The sequence below is a fragment of the Nomascus leucogenys genome, chromosome 4, assembly GCF_006542625.1.
Source record: "Nomascus leucogenys isolate Asia chromosome 4, Asia_NLE_v1, whole genome shotgun sequence".
Taxonomy (NCBI): Eukaryota; Metazoa; Chordata; class Mammalia; order Primates; family Hylobatidae; genus Nomascus; species Nomascus leucogenys.
Genome location: NC_044384.1, coordinates 5720120 through 5747436, shown reverse-complemented (window position 1 = coordinate 5747436; position 27317 = coordinate 5720120). Strand labels below are relative to the sequence as shown.

Below are 27317 nucleotides of genomic sequence, written 5' to 3'. Positions count from 1 at the left end.
AGAAAATAATTCTTAAAACTGACCTAACTAAGCAATCTCAAGCAAGCCCACAACAACATAAATGTCATTTCTTTACCTTGGGACTATATACAGAGGCCTGATGTTTCTTTAAAAAAATTAGTATATAATACTTTATACTTAAGGAATAAGTGTAAGTTACAAAGCAGTATGATAAAATGAACACAATACTGTTAAAACTGAGAAGCTATCCTGAATTTTTCTTGAAGTCTGACTGTTTTCTAAATATTTTATAGCAGGAAATAGATATTTGGGGGAAGAATTGGGTATTTCCATCCTTTTAATTGAAGAGATACCTTTTGAATGATTATATTTTTTCAGCTCTCATCAGATATTACTTCATATAACAACTGCATTTTAAAGTATTTTCTTTAGCTTTGATAATTTCACATCAAGCATAGTTATAAATATCAAGCATGATTATTTATGAGTTGTAATAATATGTCATATTCTATGATTCTTTTAAGGAAGAGATTTTCTTTCTCAGATGGGAAAACAAAGTGCTGTTGGTAAGTAAAAATGCATAAGTCAATAGATAAAACAATATAATTCATAGTTGCTAAGGAAAACAGTATCATATGCTGGGCACAGTGGCTCACGCCTGTAATCCCAACACTTTGGGAGGCCGAGTTAGGTAGATTGTTTGAGCCCACAAGTTCAAGACCAGCCTGGGCAACATGGTAAGACCCCATCTCTACAAAATTATTAGCCAGGCACTATGCCTGTAGCCCCATCTACTTGGGAGGCTGAAGTGGAGGCCCAGTTGAGCACAGGAGGTTGAGGCTGCAGTGAGCCATGATTGCGCCACTGCATTCCAGCCTGGGTGACAGAGCAAGACCCTATTTAAAAACAAAACAAAACAAAACAAAACCCAAAAAACCAATAACATAGATCATTGGGCTGTATAATTATTGATTAATTAGGTTGTATAAGACCTTAATCAGATAGTATTGTAATCAGAATTTCACCTGGGAAATCACTTCTTATTCAAAATGTACATTCTAGACTGTATGAGAAAAATTCATCTTAATTGGAAAAAGCTATATTTTTATTCTCTCTACTTAAAGAAAATCATGACTGTGAAGGAGTTTAATTCTGTAGGCATTTATAATGTATAGTTTCCAGAATCATATCATCAAAAATTCTTTAGTACTGATGTAAGTCAAAACTTTATTTCTTATAGAATAGGATTCATTTTCTCCTTAAAAAATTGGAAAAAGAGACACAGATGATCTAAACTATACAGTTTATTACATGGCCTAATCCAGTTCTTTCATTGATTCGCATGGTTGTGTTTCAGATAGACACTTCCCTAAACAGTAGTCCAGAGATAGCAGATAGATGAGAATCCTGAGCCACCACTGTAGACATTATTAATCAATCATGGTAGCTTTTCACATCATTTGGGCATAGCCTTAAAATCCTGACCTGTAATCTACAGATATTAGATCTGGGTTGACTTTCCAGCTGAAGCCTGTTTTCTCTCCTTGCACTAGTTGTATGTTTAATTTGTGTAGTGTCAGTCAGTGTGCCCAACCTCTGGGTGAATGGGTTCATTACCTACATCTAGTTTCATCTCCAAACACTGTCATGAGACTACAGCTGTAGGGATTAAAAATAACAGTTTAGGAGAGGAAAATTCCTCACTCCTGTGTTAGGATTTGTTTTCTTTTACTTTTATTGAAATGTAATACACAAATTTTAAGTGTCTAGCTCACTGAATTTTAACAAACTAAACATTCTGGTAACCAGTTCTCAGATCAAGAAGCAACATTAAGAGCACCCCAGAATCCCCCTCATGCTTTTTACATGTACTAACCCTTCCCAAAGTCACCACTATCCGGACATTTCAGAAGTAGTTTTCTTTATGAAAAAGAAAGGTAAAGACTTCAAGGCTCTAGGAGATCTGGAATATATCTGCCAGTATATTTGAGGATATTTGTTAGTAAAAGACTACTCAAGTCAGAAACATGGTGTGATACCTCTTTAGATTACAGAAGAGGACAATCTCCATATTTATATATATAATATATGTCAGATTTATGTAAGGTATTTGTTGGATTTTTCTCCTAACTGTGGGATGTCTCTTTTTTTATTGTAACCTTGCCTATGACCTGCACCCCACACACATATTCATGCTGTTTCATACTTTTGTCCTCTATTAGATGTCTCATCTGTAAACTGTCAAATATTAAGTGGTTATTATTTGAATTTTATCATGTGTGGAAAAAAATCTGTTCTTGTTTTTGACTTGAATAAGTTAGTTTCCTTTGTTACTAAAATACTTAATGGTAGAGTAATAATTCCAGATAGTTCACAGTTAAATATTTTATTTTCAGTATTAAACATCAATGTAACAGAAACTCAAGTTTGTCTAAGTATAGAAGCTTGCACAATCAGACTGCCAGCACCTGAGGTACCACATATTGTGATTTCTACACTTTATTATATTGACTATATACTTTTTATGTTTATTATTGTTACTAACATGTGATTAGGTTTTAATTTTTAACATGAAGGGTGCTAGAAAGGGTTTATTATCAAAATCTGTATTATTAAATGCTTGATATATTTATATCATTCTAAATCTGCTTCCCCAAAGAAAATATTATTCTGTCCATTTAACACAGGTCTTCACATTATTCCTTTGTTCAAAAACTTTGTTAAGATGGTATCTGAGACTCTCCACAACCTATCCTGCCTTAGCACCCACTTCTTGCCTCTTCTTTTGCCTCCAAATATAAAAAGCATGATTTCAGCTCTTATTAAATTTAATATTAATTCCCCTGCCCTTGATATTCTAGTAGCATTTTTTTGCATCTATTTTTTACACATAATACTTTCTGTGTTCTTGGTAGAAGGATATGTCTTTTATTTTGTGGATTCCCATAGCACCTAGCATAGAATCTTTCACACTAGTGTCACTCAATGTTATTGTCTTTCCTCTAGGCCAGTAGTTCTCAATGGAAGCGGTTGAGGGCAGGGAAATGAATGATTGGCTCCTTATGAGACATTTGGCAATGTCTAGAGACAATTTTGGTTATCACAATGGAGGAAGGATGGTGTTGCTACTGACATCTAGTGAGTAGAGGCCAGAGAAGGGATGCTAATGAGTATCTTCCCCTGCACAGGACAATCATCTTATCCCCACCCACAGAATTATCCAGCCCAAAGTGTCAATAGTGTGGAGGTTGAGAAACCCCAGGCACAGGACAAATGATGCTTCCTTTGCTTAGAATGCCCCTCTGATTGGCTATACGTGTCCTGCTCATCATTTAAGGGCCAACTCAAATGCTACTCCTCTATTCATTTATTTCCATTTAATTCTTTGATTACCTCTTATGTGGGTAAGTAACAAAGGACAATGGATAAGTCCAAGATGAATAGGGTCTACTTTTCTGCCCTGGAGAATCACGTAAGCCAGTAGGGAAGATGACCTGCATATAAATAACTGGAATGGGTAACATGACATGTATATCTTGGACTGATGAGGAACCTTCCCAAGGTTCCAAACCCTGTGTGATCTCCCACCCTCATTTAAACCCTCATACTCTCCTGTACCATACTGTCTTTGTTTTCTGTCATTTAGAATACCTGAAACTGGGTAATTTGTAAAGAAAATGAATTTATTTATTAAAGTTATAGAGGCTATGTCCAGTGAGGACCTTCTTGCTGTTGGGGTTGCTCTGCTGAGTACTGAGGTGGTGCAAGGCGTCACATAGCAAGACGGCAGGGTGTGGAAGCTGAGGTCTCTCTTCCTTTTATAAAGCCATGAGTCCTACTCCCATGATAAATCATTAATTCATTAACCTTCTAATCCACTAATCCATGAATGGATTAATCCATTCACGAGGGCAAAGCCCTCATCACCCAATCACCTGTTAAAGGTTCCACATTAGCTCAGCACGGTGGCTCACACCTGTAATCCCAGCACTTTGGGAGGCCAAAGTGGGTGGATCATGAGGTTAGGAGTATAAGACCAGGCTGGCCAACATGGTGTAACCCCGTCTCTACTAAAAATACAAAAATTAGCTGAGCATGGTGGTGCATTCCTGTAATCCCAGCTACTTGGGAGGCTGGGGCAGGAGAATTGCTGGAACTGGGACCTGGGACGCAGAGGTAGCAGTGAGCCAAGATCGTGCCACTGCACTCCAGCCCAGGCTACAGAAGAGCAAGACTCCATCTCAGAGAAAAAAAATAAAAAATAATAAAAAAAAAAGGCTCCATCTCTCAATACTGCCACATTGGGGATTAAATTCCAAAATGAGTTTTGGAGGGGACTCATAGTCAAATTGTAGTTTATACTCACATACTTATTTCTATTTTTATACCTCTGATTTCCTTATAAGAAGCATCATGAAGACTAATATTGTGGCTTATTTACCTTTGAATTATCTACAGATGATACTTCTGTATTCTACACCTCAGTTTGAACCAATTTAGAGATTGACAGAGGAGTAAGACATAAATAGAGATCAGAATGTCACCTGTATTACTAGGGTGAGATTATAATTTATCCTCGAAATAGGATGCTTCTGAGAGTGAAAGGGGCACTAACCTGATGAGATACTGACCCAACATGCACGAACTGGGATGCTGTTCATTACTGGCAAGGAAAAACAGCTCTTGGAGGACATGGTTTATCTGAACCTTAGAATTAGGCAGACTTACCTACCCACTTATTGCAGTAGTGGAAAAACCACAGGCCTCCCTTGGGAGACAAGGCACTGGTTCTGATATGACAAAGAGAATGCAGAACACCACTCTCTGCCAGCAGGCCAACTCCCAAGAGGAAGGGGAGGAGGTGAGCCAGCATGCCTGGTTATTCATCCCAATTTTACCATCTGTATTAGTCCATTCTCATGCTGCTCTGAAGAAATACCTAAGACTAGATAATTTATAAAGGAAAGAGGTTTAATTGACTCAGTTCCTCATGGCTGGGAAGGCCTCAGGAAACTTACAGTCATGATGGAAGGGGAAGCAAGCACGTCCTTCTTCACAAGGTGGCAGGAGAGAACAGTGCAGAGCAAAGGGGGAAAGGCCCTTTATAAAACCATCAGATCTCGTGAGAACTCACTATTACAAGAATTGCATGAGGGTAACTGCCCCCATGAGTAAATTACCTCCCACTGGGTCCCTCCCACAACATGTGGGGATTATGGAAACTACAGTGCAAGATGAGATTTGGGTTGCAGTGCAGCCAAACCATATCACCATCCATATGCCCTAGGGAGGAATGAATGACAGAGCAGAATGATTCCAGGAATATGTGTTAGTAGAGCTTTCTGGGCATGGAAGGAAACACCAAAAATGGGGCAAACACATTCTTCTCCTCTATTCAACATTATACACTCAACATGTACTTGTTAAATTAAATCGATTCTCTAAATTATGATTGTTCATCAGCTTCTCTGAATCTCACTTTTACTTATGTTTTTGATATGGTGTCTTACACATTCTGACTGCTACAAAAATTAGTTTCATATATACCTATGTTCCTACTAAATTGTAATCTTTTTGAGATTCTAGGTCCTGTGTTATTCATTTTTATTCCCCATGGAGCCTAAAAGATAATTGCATTTAATTTTCCTTTTATTAAAATCTGGCATTGGTTATGTTAACCAAAAAGTGACTGAGGCAGATCTCAGTTGACTCAGGTTTATTTTGCCAAGGTTGATGACATGCCCAGGGAAAAGAAATACAAGTTACAACAGGATCCGTGCCTCGTGCTTTTTCCAAAGAGGGTTTTGAGGACTTCAGTATTTAAGGGAAAAGAACAAGCAGAAGGTGAAAGAGGAAGGAGAAAAAAGAGGAGGAGGGTAGGCAATGAGGCAAATGCTTATGTTCTTGTGAGGCTTTGATTACAGCTGAGTGAATCTACATTATACACATGAAAAGGGGTAGCGGAAAAGTCAATTATGCATTTCTCTCACTCAGTAAATCTACATTTACAGTAATAATCTGAAACTAAGCTGTCTGGGAATGAAAGGAAGGCAGGGGTTTTTTATCTCTTGTTTTTGCGTGATTCAGTTACCAAGCTTAATGTTCCCTTTGGCATAGCGAGTTTGGGGTTCTGAGATTCTGGTTCTTTTCTTTCATAGTTATTAGGTCAGGTTGTGGGGAGGGGAGAAATAAGGATGAAGAGGTGAGAAGGAGGATGTTTCTGGTTTCTCTTCCCTCCAGTTTATTTTGTTTGCTTTCATTCCCCTTTTCAAAAATCTACCATGGCCTCCATTGACTATAAGATGAAATCTCAGCTGTTTACTATGATATACAAGGTCTTCAGCAAACTGATCCAAATCAACCTTACTTATAGCCTCATCTCCCATTACTGCTCTTCAGGTAGCCAAACTATGAATTGTTTCTCAAAGATAGTATGATCTTTCATCCTTCCATGTATTTTATCACACCATTGTCTAAGCCTGTAATTCCCTTTTTCTGCTCATCTTTCAAGGCATATCTCAGACATCACCCCTTTGAAGAATTCCCCAGCTCCTAAGTCTCATCTCTCTTGGTGCTCCCTGCGTTGTTTATCACATATTATCTATGCAAATGTCTCATTAAACTGAGAAGTCCTAGAGGGAAGGGTCTGTGTCTTACTAATCTTTCTATCATAGGAGCCTACTCTAGTGCCTGTCACTCACTTTAGTAAAGATTTATGGAATGAATGGAGCATTGACTGGAGTGAAAGACCAATTTATTTTTTGAACTAGGTGACTTTTGTTTCTAAATTCTTTTTTAATTCCTCTGGGTGAGAGATTGGAGTAGTTTTCTAAATCCTGACCTTTGACCTTATTTAGAAAAATTTTAAAGCAGTTTATTATAATTCATTATGAAAAATGGGATTTCAGCCCTTATCTTTACAATTTAAATAGAGATCAAAAAATTTAAGAGGTAATTGAAACAGTAATTTACTCATTTCTCAAATTTTGGACTGTGCTAAACTTTAAAATAATACTTTCCTGGAAGTAATTAAATGTTTCTAAAGGAATTTCTATGCACAAGTTGCCATTTTACTGTTTGGTGCATTGAGATTATAATTGAATCCACAGTTACATGAGGGATATATTTCAGAAAAGCATTATGTAATATTAAACTGTTTGCCTTGAAATTTAATATATGGAAAATTTGGGAAATGAGTGCCTCGAAACAAATTTCTATTTATTTCATAGATGGATATTTACTGGGTACTACTATGTATATATGCCAAGTGCTGATGGAAAACACCTTTTCCTCCCAGAATGTTTTATCTAGGTCAGAAGAAAGAAGAGCATACACACATAAAACTCACCAGAAGAAGGGAACATTTACTGAGTACTGGTTAATATTCACATACCCAGAAAATTCAGTGTAGGCCTAGAATCACATTAAAATTCTCAGATCTGCACTTATTAGCAGTGCCTCTTTGGCATGTTAGTTAATCTCGCAGAATCTCCATTTTTCTTATAAATTGGAGATAATGATATCCCTTTTAGGGTTGTAAGGAGGTTATGGGGTAAAGTACATTAAGGGCCTAGCATAGTACCTGACAGTAGAGGTTAAAAAATGATAGCTATTGTTATTATTTTATAAATAAGTAAATTAAGACACAAAGCAGTTAAGTAAGTTGCTCTGGGTCATAAAGGTAGTAAGAGATTCAGGATCTGAGTTTGTCCTTCAACTCTGTTCTTTCTACTATACCATGCTTCCTTCACCTAGCCTTAGGTTTTTTGGTTCAAATTTGTATGTCCCATAGAGCCTTACAGAAATAGAAACCTAATATTTGTTAAATAAAAATACAATTAAAAAACAATGTTTGGTAATGGAGTATCAAAATTTGTGTTATAGGAACTATGTTACTTCAGGAATTAAGAGAAAAAGAAAATGTCTGAGGGAATCATATGTGAAATCTTTGGAACACATACTATTTTTCACCCTTTTCTTCTTGAAATAATCTCCTCTCTTGATTTCTCTGAAACTGATTTTTCTAGAATCTCCTAGAATTCATTTATCCTCATTCATTTATCATTTTAAATGTTGCTGTTTCTTAGGGTTCCATTTTCAGCCCTCTTTTCCTTAGCAGGCTCACCCATTTCAGTGGCTTCAGCCTATACACCAGTACCTCCCAAATATTCTTGTATAGTTGTAACTTTTCTGTCATCTCTTGGATACTTTCAAATGAATGTACTAATGGCAATCAGACCCAATTATGTCTAAAACTGAATGTATTTATTTGTCACCTTCCTCAACCCCAAATCTGTTCCTCCTGTGTAATTATTCTTTTCATTAGTGGCATCAGCAGTCAATAATTTACCTACCTAAAGACTTCAGAGTCATCCTTGGCTTTCCCTCTTTCTCACTTTCTCTTTCCAGTTAGTCTTTAATAGCCTACTCTGGTCTCTGAAATGGACTCCTCTCTGCCTCCATTTCTGTTGCTCTAATTCAGACTCCCTTTTTTTACTTGAACTATTAAACTAGTCTCCATATGGGCCTTGTTTCCAGCCTTTCTCCTTCAAGTTTATTATCTAATTTTTCCTTACAATGTCAACAGAGTTCACTTTGTAAAACAAAGGTCCCCAGCCTAAATATTTTTAGTATTTCAACATTGCCTAGAGAAAATTAAGTCTAAATTCTTTAGATTGGCGTTATAAGGAGAAAATAATATTTATTGAATACCTGCTTTTCAGTATGGTTTTGGTCATCATATAAGGGCACTTTATAAATATTTGCTAAATAAAGAAATACAAAGGGTTAGCATTCACAGTCTCTTGGAGTATATGGTGAACAGTTGGGTGGTTTGCCAGTCTTTAATCTGTGTTGAGAAAGACCAATGTAAACAGTAAGTACTGGTACTTATTGAGGTCCCTGCAGCAATTGACTTGAGTCTCTGAATACTGTAGAAAGTACCCAGAGGATATATACTCAAGCTATATAAGTAGGTGTATATGGAAACCCATAAACTTTAAACATTTGAACCTGATACCTAACTTCTGTGAATTCAATTTTAAGTTCTGTTTTCTCTCAGTTTAGTCCTCCCTCTGCAACCAGTCTTTTCTGACATTCATAACCATGCCTTCTCTAACCATGTTTTTATCACACATTTCAGGCAACTGATCTCTTAAGCACAGTACATCACAGTGCAAGATTTATCTCTTGTGCACAGGAAAATATGTGTCCTTATTCATTCTGCGTGTCCTTGCTCTTTTACCTCACAACGTAACTAGCATATCTTATCTTCCTCTTCCTGCATTCATGTTTTCCTGCTCTTCCCTGCTCCTCCATTTCCATTAGTCTTAATGAATGACATAGGAACTCAGAGAAGAATCAGTCACTGGACATGGAGAAGATGGGTCTAGATCCAGGCATTAGGACCTTATTGGTAGGAGTCCAGGCAATAAAAAGTTGTCTAGTTTACTTGGACTTCCTTGAAAAGTAGTAGGCAGTGAAGTTAGAACATCGTTTCCCAAAAGATATTAGGTGGTTGGTTAAAAATGGAGTAAGGGTTTATGAATCATTCTGTCTAATCTTAATATAGTGTCCTTTCACCCATTAATACCTTATTTTTTCACCCTCTTTGAGGTCTCTTTATATCTTTGGCTAACTGGAACAGTGCCTCTCAGGGAGATTTTCCAGGGTAAGAGAGCTGTAATTGGCAAACTCTTGTAGGTTAAATACAAGCCAAAATGCCCTACAGGGAGGACACTGGAGGAACAGGGAAGAAAGTGTTCTAGGAAGCTGGGTGGGGTATAAAAGGAGACTGGAGCATTGGCTCTGTCTTTTCTCCTCCAAAAGACCAGATGGAAGTATAATTCCCTTACTCATCCTCCATTTAAAAAAAAAAATTGAGGTTAAAAGCTATTATTTTAAAATATGAACACCTTCCTTTGGAAGAGATTCAACTTTCCTGCAAATTAACATAATTTTAAAAAACACCTGAAAACCAGCTAAAATCACTGCAAAATAGGAGTTTGGGCTTGGATGGTAAGAGGGAAAGCATGAAATACTTCATATATTGTATAAAGGAGAAGCAGGGTGAGCTGCAACTTTGACTACTTATGTAAAGTGGTTATGCATGATTCAATGTAACTTAAGTCTTTAAAACTACTTTATAACCTACTGTGTGCATGTAACAAATACGTATCTTTTAAAATGTTTCCTTTTTTGCCAAATGATTTGAGGACTTACAAGTCTTATTTCTATTAAAAGCTAAAAGAGTTTGAGATTTCCCAGAATATTATAAGGGATTTTCATGCTAACAAGCGTGCTGTCATTGAGAGACATTCCATTTTAAGCAACTGGTGCTACGTTTTGCCAAGGTGAGATTTCAATTTGTAGTATCTAGGGTGGGTTCAAAATATGGTAGTTTCCCTTATTTTGCTTCCTTAACATTGATATGTGTAAAAGTATAAACCATTTTGGTGAATTTTAAAATACTGAATTATGACTTCACAAAGGTATTGAAACAATATTGTCATATTTACAAAAGCCATGAATTTTCTTTATCAAATTACTAATTTATTATATATTCGCATCTTATTAGATCTAGTTTCAAAAAGGTAATATTTCTATATTTCTCATTATAAAATGAAAACTATCAAAATAATATTAATAAAACATCATAAACTTGTATCTAATAATGATTCATTATAATTTGATATGAGCTGAGTTTTAAGTTTGTACTATTTTCAGGAAAAAATAATTTGTTACTAGTATAAGCAGGACTATTGGGATAAAATTTTAAATTGCTTAGGAAAAAGAACTTCAGTAGCATACACCTAATAATTCAGTCATTGAAGCTGGGAGGAGGTAGGTAGAAAACATAGGTTTGACTCTAATTCGTTCACCCCCTTACAGACTTTTCCCTGAAGTCTAACAATTACCAGCAATATCTTTGGGTGGAAAAATTTATTAGTCATTATTTTGTGTTTACAATTGGCACATTGTCTACAACAATTTAATTTAGTTTTTTCTAGTAATTCTAGTTGTTAAAATATAATACAAATAAAGACCATACATGACAAACCTGTAGCTAACATCATACTCAACAGTGAAAAATTGAAAGCTTTTTTCTCTAAAATCAGGAACAAGACAAGGATGCCCACTCTCTCCACTTCTGTTCAACATAGTACTAGAAGTCCTAGCTAGAGCAGTTAGACAAGAGAAAGAAATAAAAGGCATCCAACTTGTAAAGGAAGAAGTTGACTTGTTGCTGTATGCAGGTGACATGATCTTACATATAGAAAACCCTAAAGACTCCACCAAAAAACTGTTAGAACTAATAAACAGATTCAGTAAAGTTGTAGAATACAAAATCACATAAAAAAGTAGCATTTCTATATACTAACAACAGACTATCTGTAAAAGAAATCAATGAAAATAATTTTGTCTGTAATAGCTACCAAAAACATACTTAGCAATAAATTTAACAACCAAGGAGGTGAAAGACCTGTACACTGAAAACTACATATCTGTGAAAAAGCACAGACAACAAAAGCAAAAATAGACAAATGTGGTTACATCACTGAAAAGCTTCTATATGGCAAAGGAAACAGTCAACAGAGTGAAGAGACAACTTACAGAATGAGAGAAAATATTTGTAAACCGTCCATCTGATAAAGAGCTACTATCCAAACTATATAAGGAACTCAAATAACTCAATAGCAAGAAAACAAATAACCTGATTTTAAAATGGGCAAAGCCCTCGAATAACATTTCTCAAAAGAAGATATTTAAGTGACCAACAGGTGTATGAAAAAATGCTCAACACCACTAATCATCAGGGAAATGCAAATTAAAGTCACAATGAGAGATCACCTCATACATGATGAATGGCTATTATCAAAATGACAAAATATAACAAATACTGGCAAGGATGTGGGGAAAAGGGAACACTTGCACACTGTTGATGAGAATGTAAATTAGTTCAGCCATCATGGAAAACAGTATGGAGGTTCCTCAAAAAATTAAAAATAGAACTATCTTATGATCTAGCAATCTCACTACTGGTGATACATACAAAAGAAATTAAATCAGTATGTTGAAGAGATATCTGCACCCCCATGTTCATTTCAGCATTATTCATAACAGCCAAGATATAGATCAACTTAAGTGCCCAGCAACAGATGAATGGATAAAGAAATATGTGGTATATGCACAAATAGAATAGTAGTCACCCTTAAAAGAGAAGGAAATCCTGTCATTTGCAACATGGATGAATCTAAGGGATATTATGTTAAATGAAATAAGCCAGGCACAGAAAGACAAATACCTTATGACCTCACTTCCTTATGGACTCTAAAACAATTGAACTCTCAGAAGCAGAGAGTAGAATAGTGCTTACCAGGGGCTGGGGAGGTGGGAGTGAAGGGGTGGATTGGGGAGATGTTGGTGAAAGGATACAAAATTTCAGTTATATAGGAAGGATTACTTCAAAAGATCTATTGTACAGCATAGTGACTATAGTTAATAAAAATGTATTAGGTTGGTGCAAAAGTAATTGCAGTTTTTGCTATTGAAAGTAATGGCAAAAATCGCAATTACTTTTTTTACATACATATTAAAAATCACTAAGAAGGGGTGAGGTGGCTCACATCTGTAATCGCAGCCCTTTGGGAGGCCAAGGCAGGCAGATCACCTGAGGTCAGGATTGAGACCACACTGGCCAACATGGCAAAACCCTGTCTCTACTAAAAATACAAAAATTAGCTGAGCATAGCGGTGCACGCTTGTAATCCCAGCTGGTGGCTAAGGCAGGAGAATCGCTTGAACGATGGCTCGAACCCGGAAGCAGAGGTTGCCATGAGCTGAGGTCGCACCACTGCCCTCCAGCCTGGGCAACAGAGCGAGACACTGTCTCAAAAAATAAATAATAGCACTAAGAGTACATTTTAAGTGGTCTACCACACACACAAAAAGGTATGTGAGTAAATGCATGTTAATTAGCTCGACTTAGCAATCCACAATGTGTACATATTTTGAAATATGTCATACATGATAAATAATATATACTATTTTTATTTGTCAATTAAAGCAAAATAAAAAGATTTAGTACAATGTGTTTGAAATTTGAGATGTTTAGTTTACTATATATAGCTAGTGAGATAGTTGTTAAATCTTTTTTGAGCACTTTCTAAATCACGTAGTTGACTTATTAAACTGTATTTAAGCATTGACTCATAATAGCTTCCTCTCATTTTTCATAGTATGAAAATGGGACAAATTATAAATATTTTTCATGCCATCCCCCCTGACTGTCCTTTTCACTCATATGGAGATTTCCAGAGACACTGGGATGCCCTGGTAAGGAATGGAAATATATGTTACATTAGAAGTTATTTGATTTTTGTTTATTGTAACTTAACCTAAGTTTGGCTTTCTCCAAGATATTTAATATTTTGTGCTTAATTTTTAGTATGGCTATAAACTTCCAGATGATAGTGGAAAAATTAAAATATACTGCAACATCTATTTCAAAATGCTCGGAGAAAGGACCTTCACATATCCTTTACACACCAACTGAAGCAGATGCTGTCTGCCCACCTTATAATCTAGTTTTGCTCCCACTCTCATGTCATACTTTGCAACCTTCTTTCTCTGTGTCTAACTGAAACTATGGTACATTTCCTCCTACTTCTTATCTGCACAAGTGTTTTTAGTTTGCTTAGAATATCTTCCTATTTTTATTTGAGGATGAGCCTAGTAAGGATATTTTCCTTAAACACCATTTCAACAATTTAGAAAACAAAAGTTAGAAAAAAATGTGTACTTAGAAAGTAAGAAAGCAATCATGATTCTCCTTAGCCAAGTGCTCCCTCCAGTGGCATTTCAGATACAATTGAAAGGGTTAAATTAAAAGTTTAGGTTGTAAACAAAAACAAGATTTTTCTTTTGAGGAGATTATCTAATTTTATAGGCAAATTTTCGATGATTTGACTTATACTTAATTGCACCCCATTGACTTAAGAAAATATCTTTTAAACAATATTTTTTAAAATCGAAATATACACACGAGAAGAGCATAAGTGCTCAGGCAAAACTCTTAAATCTTAGTACTGATTTCACCATTTCTATCTTCTGACCCTGCTGGAGTTTAAAAATGGAAGAAGGAAGAGCCGTAGTGTTGTCTTTTTGCATTCTATGTTTCCTAAGCCAAACTTATTTTAATAGTAAAACTGAGGTTAACATATATCAGTTATTTTATTTCATTAGATGCCAACATATTATTCAAAATCTTCAGAATATGTTTCGTCAGAAAAATAACTGCTTTCTCAAAGAACTGCTTTTGCAGCTTGAATACAATCTATATGTGTTGTTTCTCTGTCCTGAATTTTTAACTGTTTTTGGAGGTGCAACCTGTTCGTTGTTTATTATAATTCTTATTTTGTAATTGGTAAGGCTTATAGTATCTTCCTTATAAATCGTTTTTGGAATATCGTAGTTGCCCTTCCATTTAGAAAGCCATATAGTAAGATATTATGAATTGTCTTGGTTTGGAATGTTAGAATAGAAGGAATGAAGATCCCTGTGAGAAAACATACTTTCAGCTGTGGATGGTATCAGATAAGCAATATTAAAGAGTTAAGATATATTTATGTGTGCCTTTTTAACATTGCTACTTTAATACTTTTTAAAATCCCATAAAAAAATTTCCACCTCTTATGTAATAAAATCAGACATTGTTCTTTAACATTGTTCAGATATCCTCTCAGTTGCATCAGAAGTCAGCCCATGCAGTTCTTCCCAAGGGTAGATTCGGAAGTTATGTTGAAAAGTTTTCTTTCAGATTTAAAATCTAAACTGCCCCATATATGTGGATTTCCCATAAAGATGACAAGTAAACCGTGCTACTACACACAAGAACTAACTAAACCTAATATACAGGTAAGAGATCTCTTGTCCTATCTAGTTCTCCAAGACATACTATCCATCTATTTTACTTGAATCTCTTGTCTTCTGGGGTGGAATACCCAACCCAATGTGCAGTTAATTATTTTCTTTCAGTTCAATGTTTCCCTGAAACGATTCGTTATTATTATTACTATACTTAGTCATTTGTTATTATTATTATATTTAACACGGTATTATAGTAGTAGTTGTTTACTGAAATGTTTCACCTACATCAAGGATATAAATGAGTTGGGTTATTGGAGATTAAAGAGACAGAGTTTCATGAAGAGTATTTATTTGGAGATACTGTGCTGCCAGTACAAGTTCAGTTAAATGGAAGGTAAGATGCCTGCCCCTCACCAAATCAAGTAAGTTGAGGCTTCTATGGAACCGCTTAGAGATTGAAGTATGACCCCTGCTGTATAAGGAAAACAGAGGGCTAGTGTCTGGCTCCTGTCTGATTTCATTAAGAAATTAATACAATTGGCTGTCTGCTAATGGACAAATCAAAGATGAAATGGCCATATGGGGATTGGCCTACATCTCAGAGTTTGTCAGAACAAAGCTGTTGAAGACTTAACTTGAAATCAGATTCACGGTTTTTATTTTTACTGAGGATGGAAACTACTGGGGAGGGAGGGTGTTTTCTACTGAGTTTGTCTCCTCTGCATTTTTAAAATCTATTCTTATGATGACATATGGCACACATATAGAAAAGTAATACTGTATAGCTTAATGAATATCAAACGTCCATGTAACTATCACACAGATAAAACATAGAACCTTGCCAGGACTTAGGAGCCTCCTACTTAACACCTTCCTAGTCATAACTCCTTTCCTCCTCCCAAAAGGTGACCACTACTATGGAAATTATTCCTTGTTTTGTTTTTATCAACTAAGTATGTGTCCTTAAACATCATATTTCATTTTGCCTGCTTTTGAACTTCATGTAAAATAAATCATAGAGTATGTATTCCTTTGTGCCTGGCTTTTTTGGCTCAGCATCATGTTTGTGACATTCATCCATGTTGCTCCACTTAGCTGTAGTCGGTTTCTTTTCCTTTATATGTAGCATTTTATTATGTGATTATGCTGCAATTTATTCAGAATATTATTGATGAGTATTTGGATTGTTTCTCTTTGGGGGCTATTACTAGTAATACTGTGATGAACGCTCTTATATGTGTCTGCTGGTGCTCATGTACATGAAACCTCCAGGAGTAGAATTGGTATGGGTGTTTCCAACTTTGCTGGCTACACCAAACTATTTCCCTAACCAATCTGTATTCCCCTCTGCCCCAAGGCAGTATAGGAGAATTTATACTGCTTCACATCCTTGCCCATTTTTGGTATTGTTGGTCTTTAATTTCAGCCCTTCCGATAGGTGTATTTATTATTGTGTGTTTTTGATTTGCATTTTCCTGATTATTAATGAGATTGGACATCTTTTCATATGTATTTTGGCCATTTGGATTTTTTTTGAAATGCCATTCTTTCATTTTTCTACTGTGTTATGTGTTTGTTTTTTTTATTGATTTATACGTATTGTTAACATAAGCCAGGTATGAGTTTTTCATCAGTTATACACAATTATCTTCTTTCATCCTATAACATGCTTTCTCTCTTAAAGGTGTCTTGGTGTCTTAATAGTATCTTTTGGCAGCAGGTCCTAATTTATAATCAAAATGATCAATCTTTCTCTTTATGGTTGCTACTTTTTGTACCCTGTTTAAAAAATCTTTCTGTACCCCAAAGTCATGAAGGTATTCTCCTCTAATATCATCCAATAAAAGGTTGTTTTGCACTCACATTTAGATCTGCAATGCAATTGGAATTTATTTTTGTAATATGATGTGATGTAGGGAGTCAGATTTCTTTGATATGGATATCCATATGTCCAAGCCAAAAATAAAAAACACAATTCTTATCCCAGTACTTTTTCCCCAATAGTTTTTCTCCCCTCAGTACTTTGCAGCACTACCTTTGTCATAAATCCAGTGTCTTCGTGTGTATGGTATTGTTTCAGGCCTCTTTAATCTCTTTCTCTGGCCAGTTTGTTGATCCTAGCACCAACACCATGCTTTTAGAATTATCTTAATTATGTAATCTTAAATTTTATATTTATTATAGTGTTTTAATCTTAAATTTTATAAGATTTTTGAAATCTGATAAAGCATCTTATCTATTGATCTGTGCATTTCCATACACATTTAGTTTCAACTTGTCAACTTACACATAGACACAGACACACTCGTGCACACACACACATAGGGAGAGACAGAGAGAGCATGTTGGGATTTTGATGGGAATTTCATTGAGTCTTACAATCTAAGAATATTGTATATTTCTCCACATATTACATATATATTATTTAATTTCTCTCAATAATAGTTTATAACTTTATGTATAGGGAAGTCTTTTATACTTCCTATACATAAATTACTTCAAAATGTATTAATTACATGAATTATTTTAAAATGTATTAACTTTCTAAGATATGGGAATTTTCTAGCTATCTTTTTCTTATGTGTTTCTGGCTTAAATACGTTATGACCTGTCAGTCGGTTGCTTAGAAGTGTGTTTTAATCTCCCAACATGATGTGGATTTATCACTTTTCCTACTTTCAGATTTTGCTTTATGTATTCTGAGACCACAATATTATATACATGTAAATTTAGAATTGAGAGTTGTTTATCTTCCTGGTCAGGGGTCAACTCCTCCTACTGTTAGTTAGAGAAAAATTGTACAAAAACCTGACAATCTAGACACAAAGACCTACAGGCAAGGTCATCTCCTTAGAAGGGAGAGTGAGTGGACAAATGCCCATTGACATCTTTAAAATAGTATTAAAGTTTTGTCCAGACATAATATTTTTTAAAGTTGCTGGCCAAGTCTGAACCTAAAGAATCTGGAAGAAGATATGTTGTTACATCATGCATGTTTATTGAATATATTTCTGGAATACTTAAGATTTCCAGCCCATGTCTGTTTTAAAAATAGTTAATCAGAACAATGTGCTAGTTAAAATTTGCTTCATAAGTGTAAAATAACACTTAATTGGAAGTTATGGTTTTATATTGTTCCTTGCAATAAGAATTTATCCTACTCAATTCTATTGAGTGCTTTCTGCATGCCAGCTGCTTTTATGTGTATTATTTCATTTAAGATTGATCTTTGGATAAAGAATTCACTCAATTTTGCAGAAGAGGAGACCAAAGCTCAGAACATCCAAATAATTTAACCAAAGCCACACAGTTAAATGCATTGCAGAATTAGAATGGAAACCCAAGATTCTTAGTCCTGTAATTGGAAAAAGTTTATATTTGTAACTAAGAGCTCAAGCTCTAGAAACAGGCTGCCTGAATTTGAACCTCTTATTAATTGTATAATTTGGGAGAAGTTATTTGATCTCTGTGTGCCCCAGTTTTCTCAGTTGTAAAATGAGGCAGAGGCTAGCGGTGGTAATGATAAAACTTGTCACAGATTGGGTTCTCTAGGAGCTGATTCTGAGGTGGTCTAGTGCACATGATGTTGGTTAGGGACTGCCCTTGGAAACAATACCCGTGGAAGGCAGGGAGGAAGCAAGATTGGAGAAAGGGAGAAGTCAAAAACAAAGCAGACACCAGATGGCCCTGGCCACTCTTCTGAGGAGCTCTGAGACTAAAATGGCCCATCAGAGTTGTTCTGTACTGGCCCAGAGAGCCAGGCCTTTATAACCCTTTCTGTATCTGTCATTGGATTTGGGCCACCCTGAGACAGGCATATCCTTGGGCATTGGCCCTCTGTAACCAAAGCAATCCCTAAAGGAATTTCTGCTGACAGCACTCCACCAGAGGCAGTAAGTCCTTCCTTTGAAGGTGGTCATGTCTTTCGCAGTACTTACTTCATAGGAGTTTTTAGGACTAAATGAGATAATACATAGAAAAGTTTCTTGGTGAGCTCTCAGTAAGTTGTTATTACTAGACCATATACATTTTAACTCTAAGATTCATGCAGTGTAAAAGGCATAAATTTTAAAAATGGGAAATAAGTTGATCAGACTAGATAAAACTCAGCCAGCTTAAAAAAATTAGGAATGCTTAGTCAAACTTGTTTTTTTTTCTTTTTTTTTTAACATAGAGAGAATGTTAAAGATACATAAAGGAAATTAGTATAATCACCTCTCATGTGCTTCTCATCTAGTTTCCCCTTGACATATTTTTGGGTAAGGAGTAAACTGGGGGATTTTAGAACCAATCCCAGATATAGTGTTTTACCTGTAAAGACTATGGTGTACATTCTCTTTCATTTCAAAATATTTTTATATAACCCCTATGTTATTATTACACCTAACAGAATTAACAATAGTTTCTTAATATCTATTAAGTACTAGTTCACACTGAAGTTCCCCATTTATCTCACACAGACTTATTTTTAGGAGTTTTGTTTAAATCAGAATACAAAAAAAAGGTCCACATAATTTTATGTATGTCTCTTAAATCTCTTTATTCTGTAACATCTCAAACTCTCTCCCCTTTTATTTAGGCCAGTTATTTGCTAGAAAACTAGATTGTTTTCTCTGGAGAATGTCCCATATTCTGAACTTGACTACTTCCTTGTTGTGTCATGTCACTTAAAGAAAATATTCTTCAAAAACCCATATGTCTTATAAACCTGTGGTTATATCTAAGCTTGATTGAATCCTGATTCAACTTGAAACAAGAAATACACTGAGGTGGTGCAATGCACTTAACCAAATTTCAATCGATAAAACACTTTTGATTAGTCATCTTTGTCATTTCTCGAGTTTCATTTTCATTTAATTATTACTTTAATATAAAGCTTCTGTGAGATATTCATTCATATCTAAGTTCAAGCTTTTGGCCTTCTTCTATAATGTTACATTAATGTATAAAGTTACATAAGTTGTATATAAATTCTAGAAATTAAAATTCAACCAAGTTGCATTTGCCAATGACACTTGGCAGAACAATGATAATGATATAATAAAGCATATTTTTTTTGTCGGCTTGTGACTTCACAAGGCTGTAGTTTGTTGACTATTAAGTATATTTAAGTTTGTGAATTATTTATCATCTCATCTGCTGTTTACATAGGCTCTTTTGTAGTCTTTTTATAAATTTGAATATAAACCTAGAGGTTTCCCCCTTTGAGCTATTTACTTTATCTTAAAAATTGAAAGAATGAGTACATAATATATTGACAGTCTAGGCTAGGGAGCAAAAGAAACTTCTGGAAATTATGTTCACCATATGTATATTTCCAAAAGACAGCAGAAGAAGAAACAGTGTGTGAATATGAACATATTTCATATACCACACATTCTAGTACAGTTTTATGTTCGAATACAAATAATTTATATGAATCTGCCTGAGTTTTCTTTTATCTCAAGTAGTAGATATGTTTTTTAAGTGTTACTACAGTTTATAGAACCCAAGGGTCCAAACAGTGGGTGTTCTTTGCTTTTCTATAATTCATTTTAACTTAATTCTTTAACATTTTTTTCATCAAATGGAAAAAAGTTCAATCTGGACACTTCAAGGTGACTCAGTCCCTTATGACAAAACATCTCTTTAAGGTAGAAATATTCTTCAATCCAATTTAAGAACCATTCTTCTCACAATAGCATCTGTGCAGAGAAACCTTGCATAGGATGAGGGCAGTGGTATATGGTGAAGTGCATTGGTATGTTTGCCTAGTATGCTCTATAGCAGGTGTCCCCAACCCCCAGGTCATGGACCTACCAGTCCATGGCTTGTTAGGAACCAGGCCACACAGGAGGAGGTGAGTAGCAGGAGAGCGAGCAAGCATTACCGACTGAGCTCTGCCTCCTGTCAGATCAGCAGCGGCATTAGATTCTTATAGGAGCACGAACCCTATTGTGAACTGCGTGCACGAAGGATCTAGGTTGCATGCTCCTTATGAGAATCAAATGCCTGATGATCTGAGATGGAACAGTTTCGTTTCAGAACCATTCCCCCCACCACCCCGGTCCATGGAAAAATTGTCTTCCACAAAACTGGTCCCTGGTGCCAAAAAGGTTGAGGACTACTCCTCTATAGCAAGAGAATGGTGCCCTACATTCTGCTCCCCTACACTTAAGCTGCTAACTCTGTAACTGAAAATCAAAGGCATTCATAATTAAGTGTTTCTGCAAAAACAGCAGAAGTGTGGCTTGACCTTACTTTTACTTCCAAATATTTTATGAGTGCATCTGATTGGCTGGTTCTAAATCACATCCAAAGCTAGCTGCAAAAGATGAAATATAAATTTTAGATTTCCAGGCTTTAGTCTGTGTAGGAGCACTAGGAGGAGGGTGGAATAGAGGTTGAACACCAGTCCATCCTATCCATTGCAGTCACAGCACAGAGATTGGCTGTGGGGAGTGTGGGGGTAGGAGGCCTTCACACCTTCACTTCTTGACCTGGGTTGATTTGATGGTGGTGGTCTCTGCTCATATGGTATCTCAACAGAGATAGTATATGAGGTTTTATCAGTTACTTTTTAGCTTTACCCTATCTCCCTTGTACAGGGAGTCTTCAGAAAAACAGCTCCCTCCTCTCACTATTCTCTACAGAAGTGTATATCCAACACTGTTACGGGTTGAATTGTGTACCCCTCAGATACATACACTGAAATCCTAACCCCCAGTTCCTTAGGATGTGACCTTATTTGACATGGGGTCACCGCAGATATAGTTAGTTAAAATGAAGTTATACTGTAGTAGGGTGGGCCCCTAATCCAATATGACTAGTGTTCTTATGAAAAGGGGCAGTTGGATACACACACACATAGAGGAAGAACACCATGTGAAGGTGAAGATGGGCATCTACAAGCCGAGTAGACAGGCCCAGAACAGACCCTTTCCTCCTGGCCCTCTGAAGGAACCAGCCCTGCCAACACCTTGGTTTCAGACTTTAAGGCTCTAAAACTGAGATAATATGTTTCTGTTGTGTAGGCCATCCAGTGTGTAGCACTTTGTACCACATTGCCCTAGCAAACTAATACAAACCCCTTCTTGATGCATGCTTTTTCACTCAGCTGAGCAATGTCAAGGGGCAGTAAGCCAGTAATTCTTCCTTGGTTAACTTCTGTATTTCTTCATTCAGGGTCATGAAACTTAGCTGGGTTTTCTTTGTACCCCTTGAAAATAATGGGCAAATTAAGAAGGATGTGCAATGCTCTGAATGTGTTTCTCCAAAATTTAAATGTTGAAACCTTAACTCCCAAGGCGATGATATTAGGAGGTAGGGTCTTTGGGAGGTGATTAGGTCATGGGGATAGAGCTGTGCTGAACAGGATTAGTGCTCTTACTTAAAAGGCCCAAGAGAGATTTGCCTTGATCTTGGACTTCCCAGCCTCCAAAACTGTTGCTTATAAACTACCTACTTTGTTATAGCAGCCAAAACAAAGACGGTGTGTCTTCTTGCCCTGGTGGCATGGGTAAGCCTCCAACTGAAGTAATCTCCAGATAAGAAATGAATCCCAATCACCTATTTTCACCATCGCCCCCAAATCTCACTCAATATTTTCTTGGGGACTTTCTATTTTTCCCAAGAATAGTCAACATGGAAGGAGGAGTATTGTTCTCTATAATGACTTTCTATTATGTCAACTTAAGTATTATGGAACTAAGTTTCCTGGAATTTCCTTCTCCACATCATTTTGGTCATGGGACAATACTCCTCCCATTGAGGTATGGGTCTTGTTCTCTTGAGTCTGGATGTCCCTGTGACAGAGTGATGCAACATACCCTGAGGCTAGGTCTTTAGGAGAAACAGCTTCCACCCGGTCTTTCTGGGGACATTTGTTCTTGGAACCCAATCTGTGAGAGATCCCCAGCACAGGAAGAGACTGCCTATCAGCATTCCAGCCAACAGCCAGCATCACGCATCACATGTGAAAGAGGAAGTGACTCCAATGTGACTCCAGCTGCAGAGTATCTAACCACACAGCATGAGAGATGCCAAACTAAGCCAAGCCAACCCCCAGAATAGTGAGAGAAGATAACATAATTATTGGTTTTAAGCAACTAAATGTTGGTGTGATTTGTTTGTGCCTAATAGATAATTGGATTAGTCTCTTACTTGTGCCTATTTCCAACTCTGATTTCCCAAAATCTTTCCTATTCTTTTCTCAACCTAATTCAACAATGGAACCTCCAGTAGTGGAGAGAAAAACCAGTCATTCAAGTTTGCATATTATTCGTAGCCATTTTAAAATGTTTATTTCAAGCTGTGAACCTGTGTTTTGATGGGGAAAGTGAGAAAAGAACTTGGTGTTCAGTGTTTCGGGTTATTGCCATCTATCACTCTTTTACAGACAACAGGACAAGATATGTACTTTAAAAGACAATACTTCCACCAAGAGATGAGTAGATAAAATATGCTTTATACGTACAGTGGAGTAGTCAGTCATTAAAAGGCATAAGTACTGACTCATGTTGCAATATCGATGAACCTTGAAAACGTTATGCTAAATGAAATAAGCCAGACACAAAAAGACAAATATTGTATGATTCCACTTACGTGTGGTACCTAGAATGGGCAAATTCATAGAATAGAAAGTAAAATAGAGGTTACCAGGGGCTAGAAGGAAGAGGAAACAGGAAATTACTATTTACAGAGTACAAAGTTTCTGTTTGGAATGAAAAAAAATTTTTGGAAATAGTGTTGATGGTTATATAACACAGTACAGTGGTAAATGTACTTAAAGCCACTGAATTGTTCACTTAAAAATGGTTAAAATGGTACATTTTATATTATTTATGTGTATGTGTGTGTGTATCCACAGTTCATCTTTAAAAGACTGTAAATGCTTGGCTCTTTTTAATGTATCTGACAAATATCTTTGACAAATACTTGCTGAATTGCTACCAGGTACCAGGCACTGTGGTAGGCAGTGAAAAAATAAACATGATTAAGACACAGATAGTGCCTTCCCTGTAGTCAAAATCCCACTTACTCCTAAAGGCCTAGTGTAGATGCAGCCACCTCTTCATTAATTTCTTTCAACAAGGATTTTTAGTAACTGTGAAGGATATAAGAGTAAGTAAGTCATGGTTCTTACCCTCCAAGAATCTAGTACCTACTTAGGAAGATAGAACATGTGCAGTAAAAGATAAGAGAGCTTACCTTGTACTATTTTTTTGTGACAAATATTATTTAATTGATAGCAGATCCTTGGAGAGTTGACAGAAAAACAGTCACTCTGTGGTAGATTGATGGGTGGGAGAAGGTGGGACTTTGAGTATCTAAAGGAGGCCATACCTTGTTCAGTAAGCAAGACAGCAGCATGAGCATGTTTGGAGGACAATGGGTAGCTGTGTGAATGGTTTTTATAGTAGATTCATATGAAATGTAGTATATACCTTTATCTTAAGACAGTATCTTGGATAGTATCTGAAGGAGGATACAAACCATAAGAAATGTACACATTTCCATCAGAAGGCTCATTTTTATTTTTTCTTTACCTGTTCTGTAAATCATAGTGTTGCTTTATATTCTTATTTGGATGATACTTTATATTTTATTTCTTTTCCATTAAGGACATTATTAACATTTTTAATTTTTTTTAATCTCTATCCTTTCAGGAACACAAAGTCAAGCCACCCAATTTGACCACTAAAAAAATGTTTAGGGCATCTCCGACTCAAGCCACTTCCAGAAAGCCCGCCTGTGCTAAAAGTCTTCTACCATGTTCAGTAGCAGTGGACCACAAGGTGGAGCTTTCAGTCAGCCAGCCAACATCAGGCATTTTCTCAGCTTTGCATCTCCAGCCAGAGTCTGTTCAGGGTAGAGAGAAATCCCTGTCTATCAGGGCTCCGGAAGTATTAATGCCCAACAGAGGAAATACTCAAGTTCAGCCCACAAATCTTAGCTCCCAAAGCAACATCACCCCTAAGTTTGTACCAGTTTTCAAAAATAGATTGTTACAGATGAACAAAAATACCTCAGTACTTGGCAGCCCAAAAAGAAAACAGCATGTTGTGACACAGTCTAAATTGTTTTCACTCAAAACTAGTATGATCCAGCATGACAAACTGAATTTAGGTCCAGCTATAAAAAGCCAATATAATAGTAACATTCAGATGCAGGCTGCTAACAATTTAAATCAGGAGAATTCCAGACCTCTGCAAGAAAAAAATACAGAGTCTTCCGAAAATATGACAAAATTTCCCTCTTCTAAAGGAAAATCGACTGTGAGTTTAAATAAAAATAAGCAACTATCTAATAGTGCAGTATTTGTGGTGTCAAATAACCATTTAGGGGTGGTAAAAAGTGCTGTTGACTTCCAAATGAAAGGAAAAGAAAATTTAATAGGCAAATGTATAACACAAATTTTAGGGAAAAGCCATGGGTCACTAAAACTGAAAAGACAGCCACATATTTTTGAATCAGATGGAGAAACCGAAGTTCCCCGACTGCTACAGCAGCAATCAGAAAATCAAGCTAAAGAAGTTGGTACAAGTGACCACAGGTTGATAGTAAGCAAAATAGCCCACAGGTCTAAAAGAAAATTATGTCCAGAGTCTTCCAAAACTTCAAAGAAGCATCATTCCAATACTCTGCGCTATGGCCAATCCAGTTCTTCTGAGAAGCAGGTAAAAAAAAAAAAAAATTAATCTGGCACTACTTATCATCTGCTAGACCTTTAAAACCCCTAAATAAGGATTTAAATGATTTCCCCAAGATCATTTAGAACCATGCTAATTAATAAACAGAATGTCCACCCTAGAGCAACTGTAAGTATATGCAGTTAATTTGTAACAAAATGTGATTCTTCAATCTAATACAGATACTTGACTCAGATAAATCAAAACCTAAGAAATCTCTCATCATTCCTAATGCTTAGAACATGGATCTGAAAGAAGGAAATGTCTACCAGGTAACTGAAGTGATAGCTTTTGATTTGTTTTTACATTATCTGAATTGGGATTGCCAAATTTAGGGGTCCCCAACCTCTTGGTAAAAAGCAGCTACTTTTAAATTCTTTGAAACCGTAAAATCAGCAAGGAAATAGGACATGGTGGGAACAGTTCACTCCTTGAATAAGGACCATACACAGCAGCTGTTTTGTAATGACTCCAAAGAGGGATGGGTGCAAATGGTCCACTGTGGGCTCCCCCTCACTCTGTTCTGGGCATCCTTGCAGACTAGGAAGAGCTCACACAGCAGCAGCAGACTATCTAAAAATAGAAGATTTGAACAGCTACTACAATATCCACTTTTTGGGATACCTACCCAAGATAATAAACCTTAAATGATGTTTCAAAGGTTAATCATTTAGTTAAAATTTACTCCAAAAGTGCTACAGTGCTGGCTATGTTTAAACTTGATACTCAGTTAATAATGCCGAGTTCATGGCACTGAATTTACAACATGATACATCTGGAAATTACATTTTATTTTGTTCTGCTATCTGTTCTATTCTAAGAACAAACATATTACTAAAATACCCACAAGTTATTTTTTTACATAGAACTATTGGAATACTTTCAATTCAGATTCTTTAAGAACCAACTAGAAAACATTTTCTTTTCCAACTGCTATTTCTTCCTATAACTAAGAATTTTCAGCCTGATTTTAATTAACCAAAAAGTATTTGAGTCTATTCCTATATACGTTATGATGTTGTATTTTATGTACTTTTTGACATCTTAACATTTTAATGCACTCAGTAGGTGACTGAGGGAAAAATGCATGTGCCTTTAAGATGTTGCTTGCATTTTTAGAAATAAATGAAATCTATTCTAGGTTTCATATTGTTTTAGAAATACAGCACTTTCCCACTTTGAACTACTTAAGTCCTGACACAATTTTTAAAATTAAAAAGTCATCCAGGAGTGGGGGCTTACACCTGTAATTCCTACACTTTGGGAGGCTGAGGCAGGCAGATTGCTTGAGCTCAAGAGTTCCAGACCAGCCTGGGCAACATGGGTGAGACCCTGTCTCCACAAAAAATATTTAAAAATTAGGGCCAGGCACGATGGCTCACGCCTGTAATTCCAGCATTTTGGGAGGCTGAGGCAGGTGGATCACCTGAGATCAGGAGTTTGATACCAGCTTGGGCAACATGGCAAAACCCCTTCTCTACTAAAAGTACAAAAAATTAGCTGGACGTGCTACTCGAGAGGCTGAGGCAGAAGAATCACTTGAACCCGGGAAGTGGAAGGTTGCAGTGAGCCGAGATCACTCCATTGCACTCCCAGCCTGGGTGACAGTGAGACTCCATCCCCTGCCAGAAATATTAGCTGGGCATGGTGGTGCATGCCTATAGTCCCAGCTACTTTGGGGGCTGAGGTGGGAGGATTGCTTGAGCCTGGGAGGTGGAGGTTGCAGTGAACTGTGTTTGCCACTGCACTCCAGCCTGAAAGACAAAGTGAGACCCTGTCTCAAAGTCAATAAATGTTAAATTTTAAAAATAATTTCAT

The 27317-nt window shown here is 36.4% G+C and overlaps 1 protein-coding gene across 1 annotated transcript in view; it reads left to right on the top strand.

Annotated features, from left to right (window-relative positions):
* Nucleotides 1–25738, top strand: part of C4H18orf63 (chromosome 4 C18orf63 homolog) — a 36350-nt gene extending 10612 nt beyond the window's left edge. The window contains exons 5-12 of the mRNA XM_030810071.1: nucleotides 486–527; nucleotides 2358–2434; nucleotides 10204–10313; nucleotides 13200–13296; nucleotides 13409–13494; nucleotides 14694–14877; nucleotides 24477–25487; nucleotides 25682–25738. Of these exons, the coding sequence (XP_030665931.1) occupies nucleotides 486–527; nucleotides 2358–2434; nucleotides 10204–10313; nucleotides 13200–13296; nucleotides 13409–13494; nucleotides 14694–14877; nucleotides 24477–25487; nucleotides 25682–25738 (1664 nt within the window). The remainder of the gene's footprint in view (nucleotides 1–485; nucleotides 528–2357; nucleotides 2435–10203; nucleotides 10314–13199; nucleotides 13297–13408; nucleotides 13495–14693; nucleotides 14878–24476; nucleotides 25488–25681) is intronic.
* Nucleotides 25739–27317: the final 1579 nt, after the last annotated feature.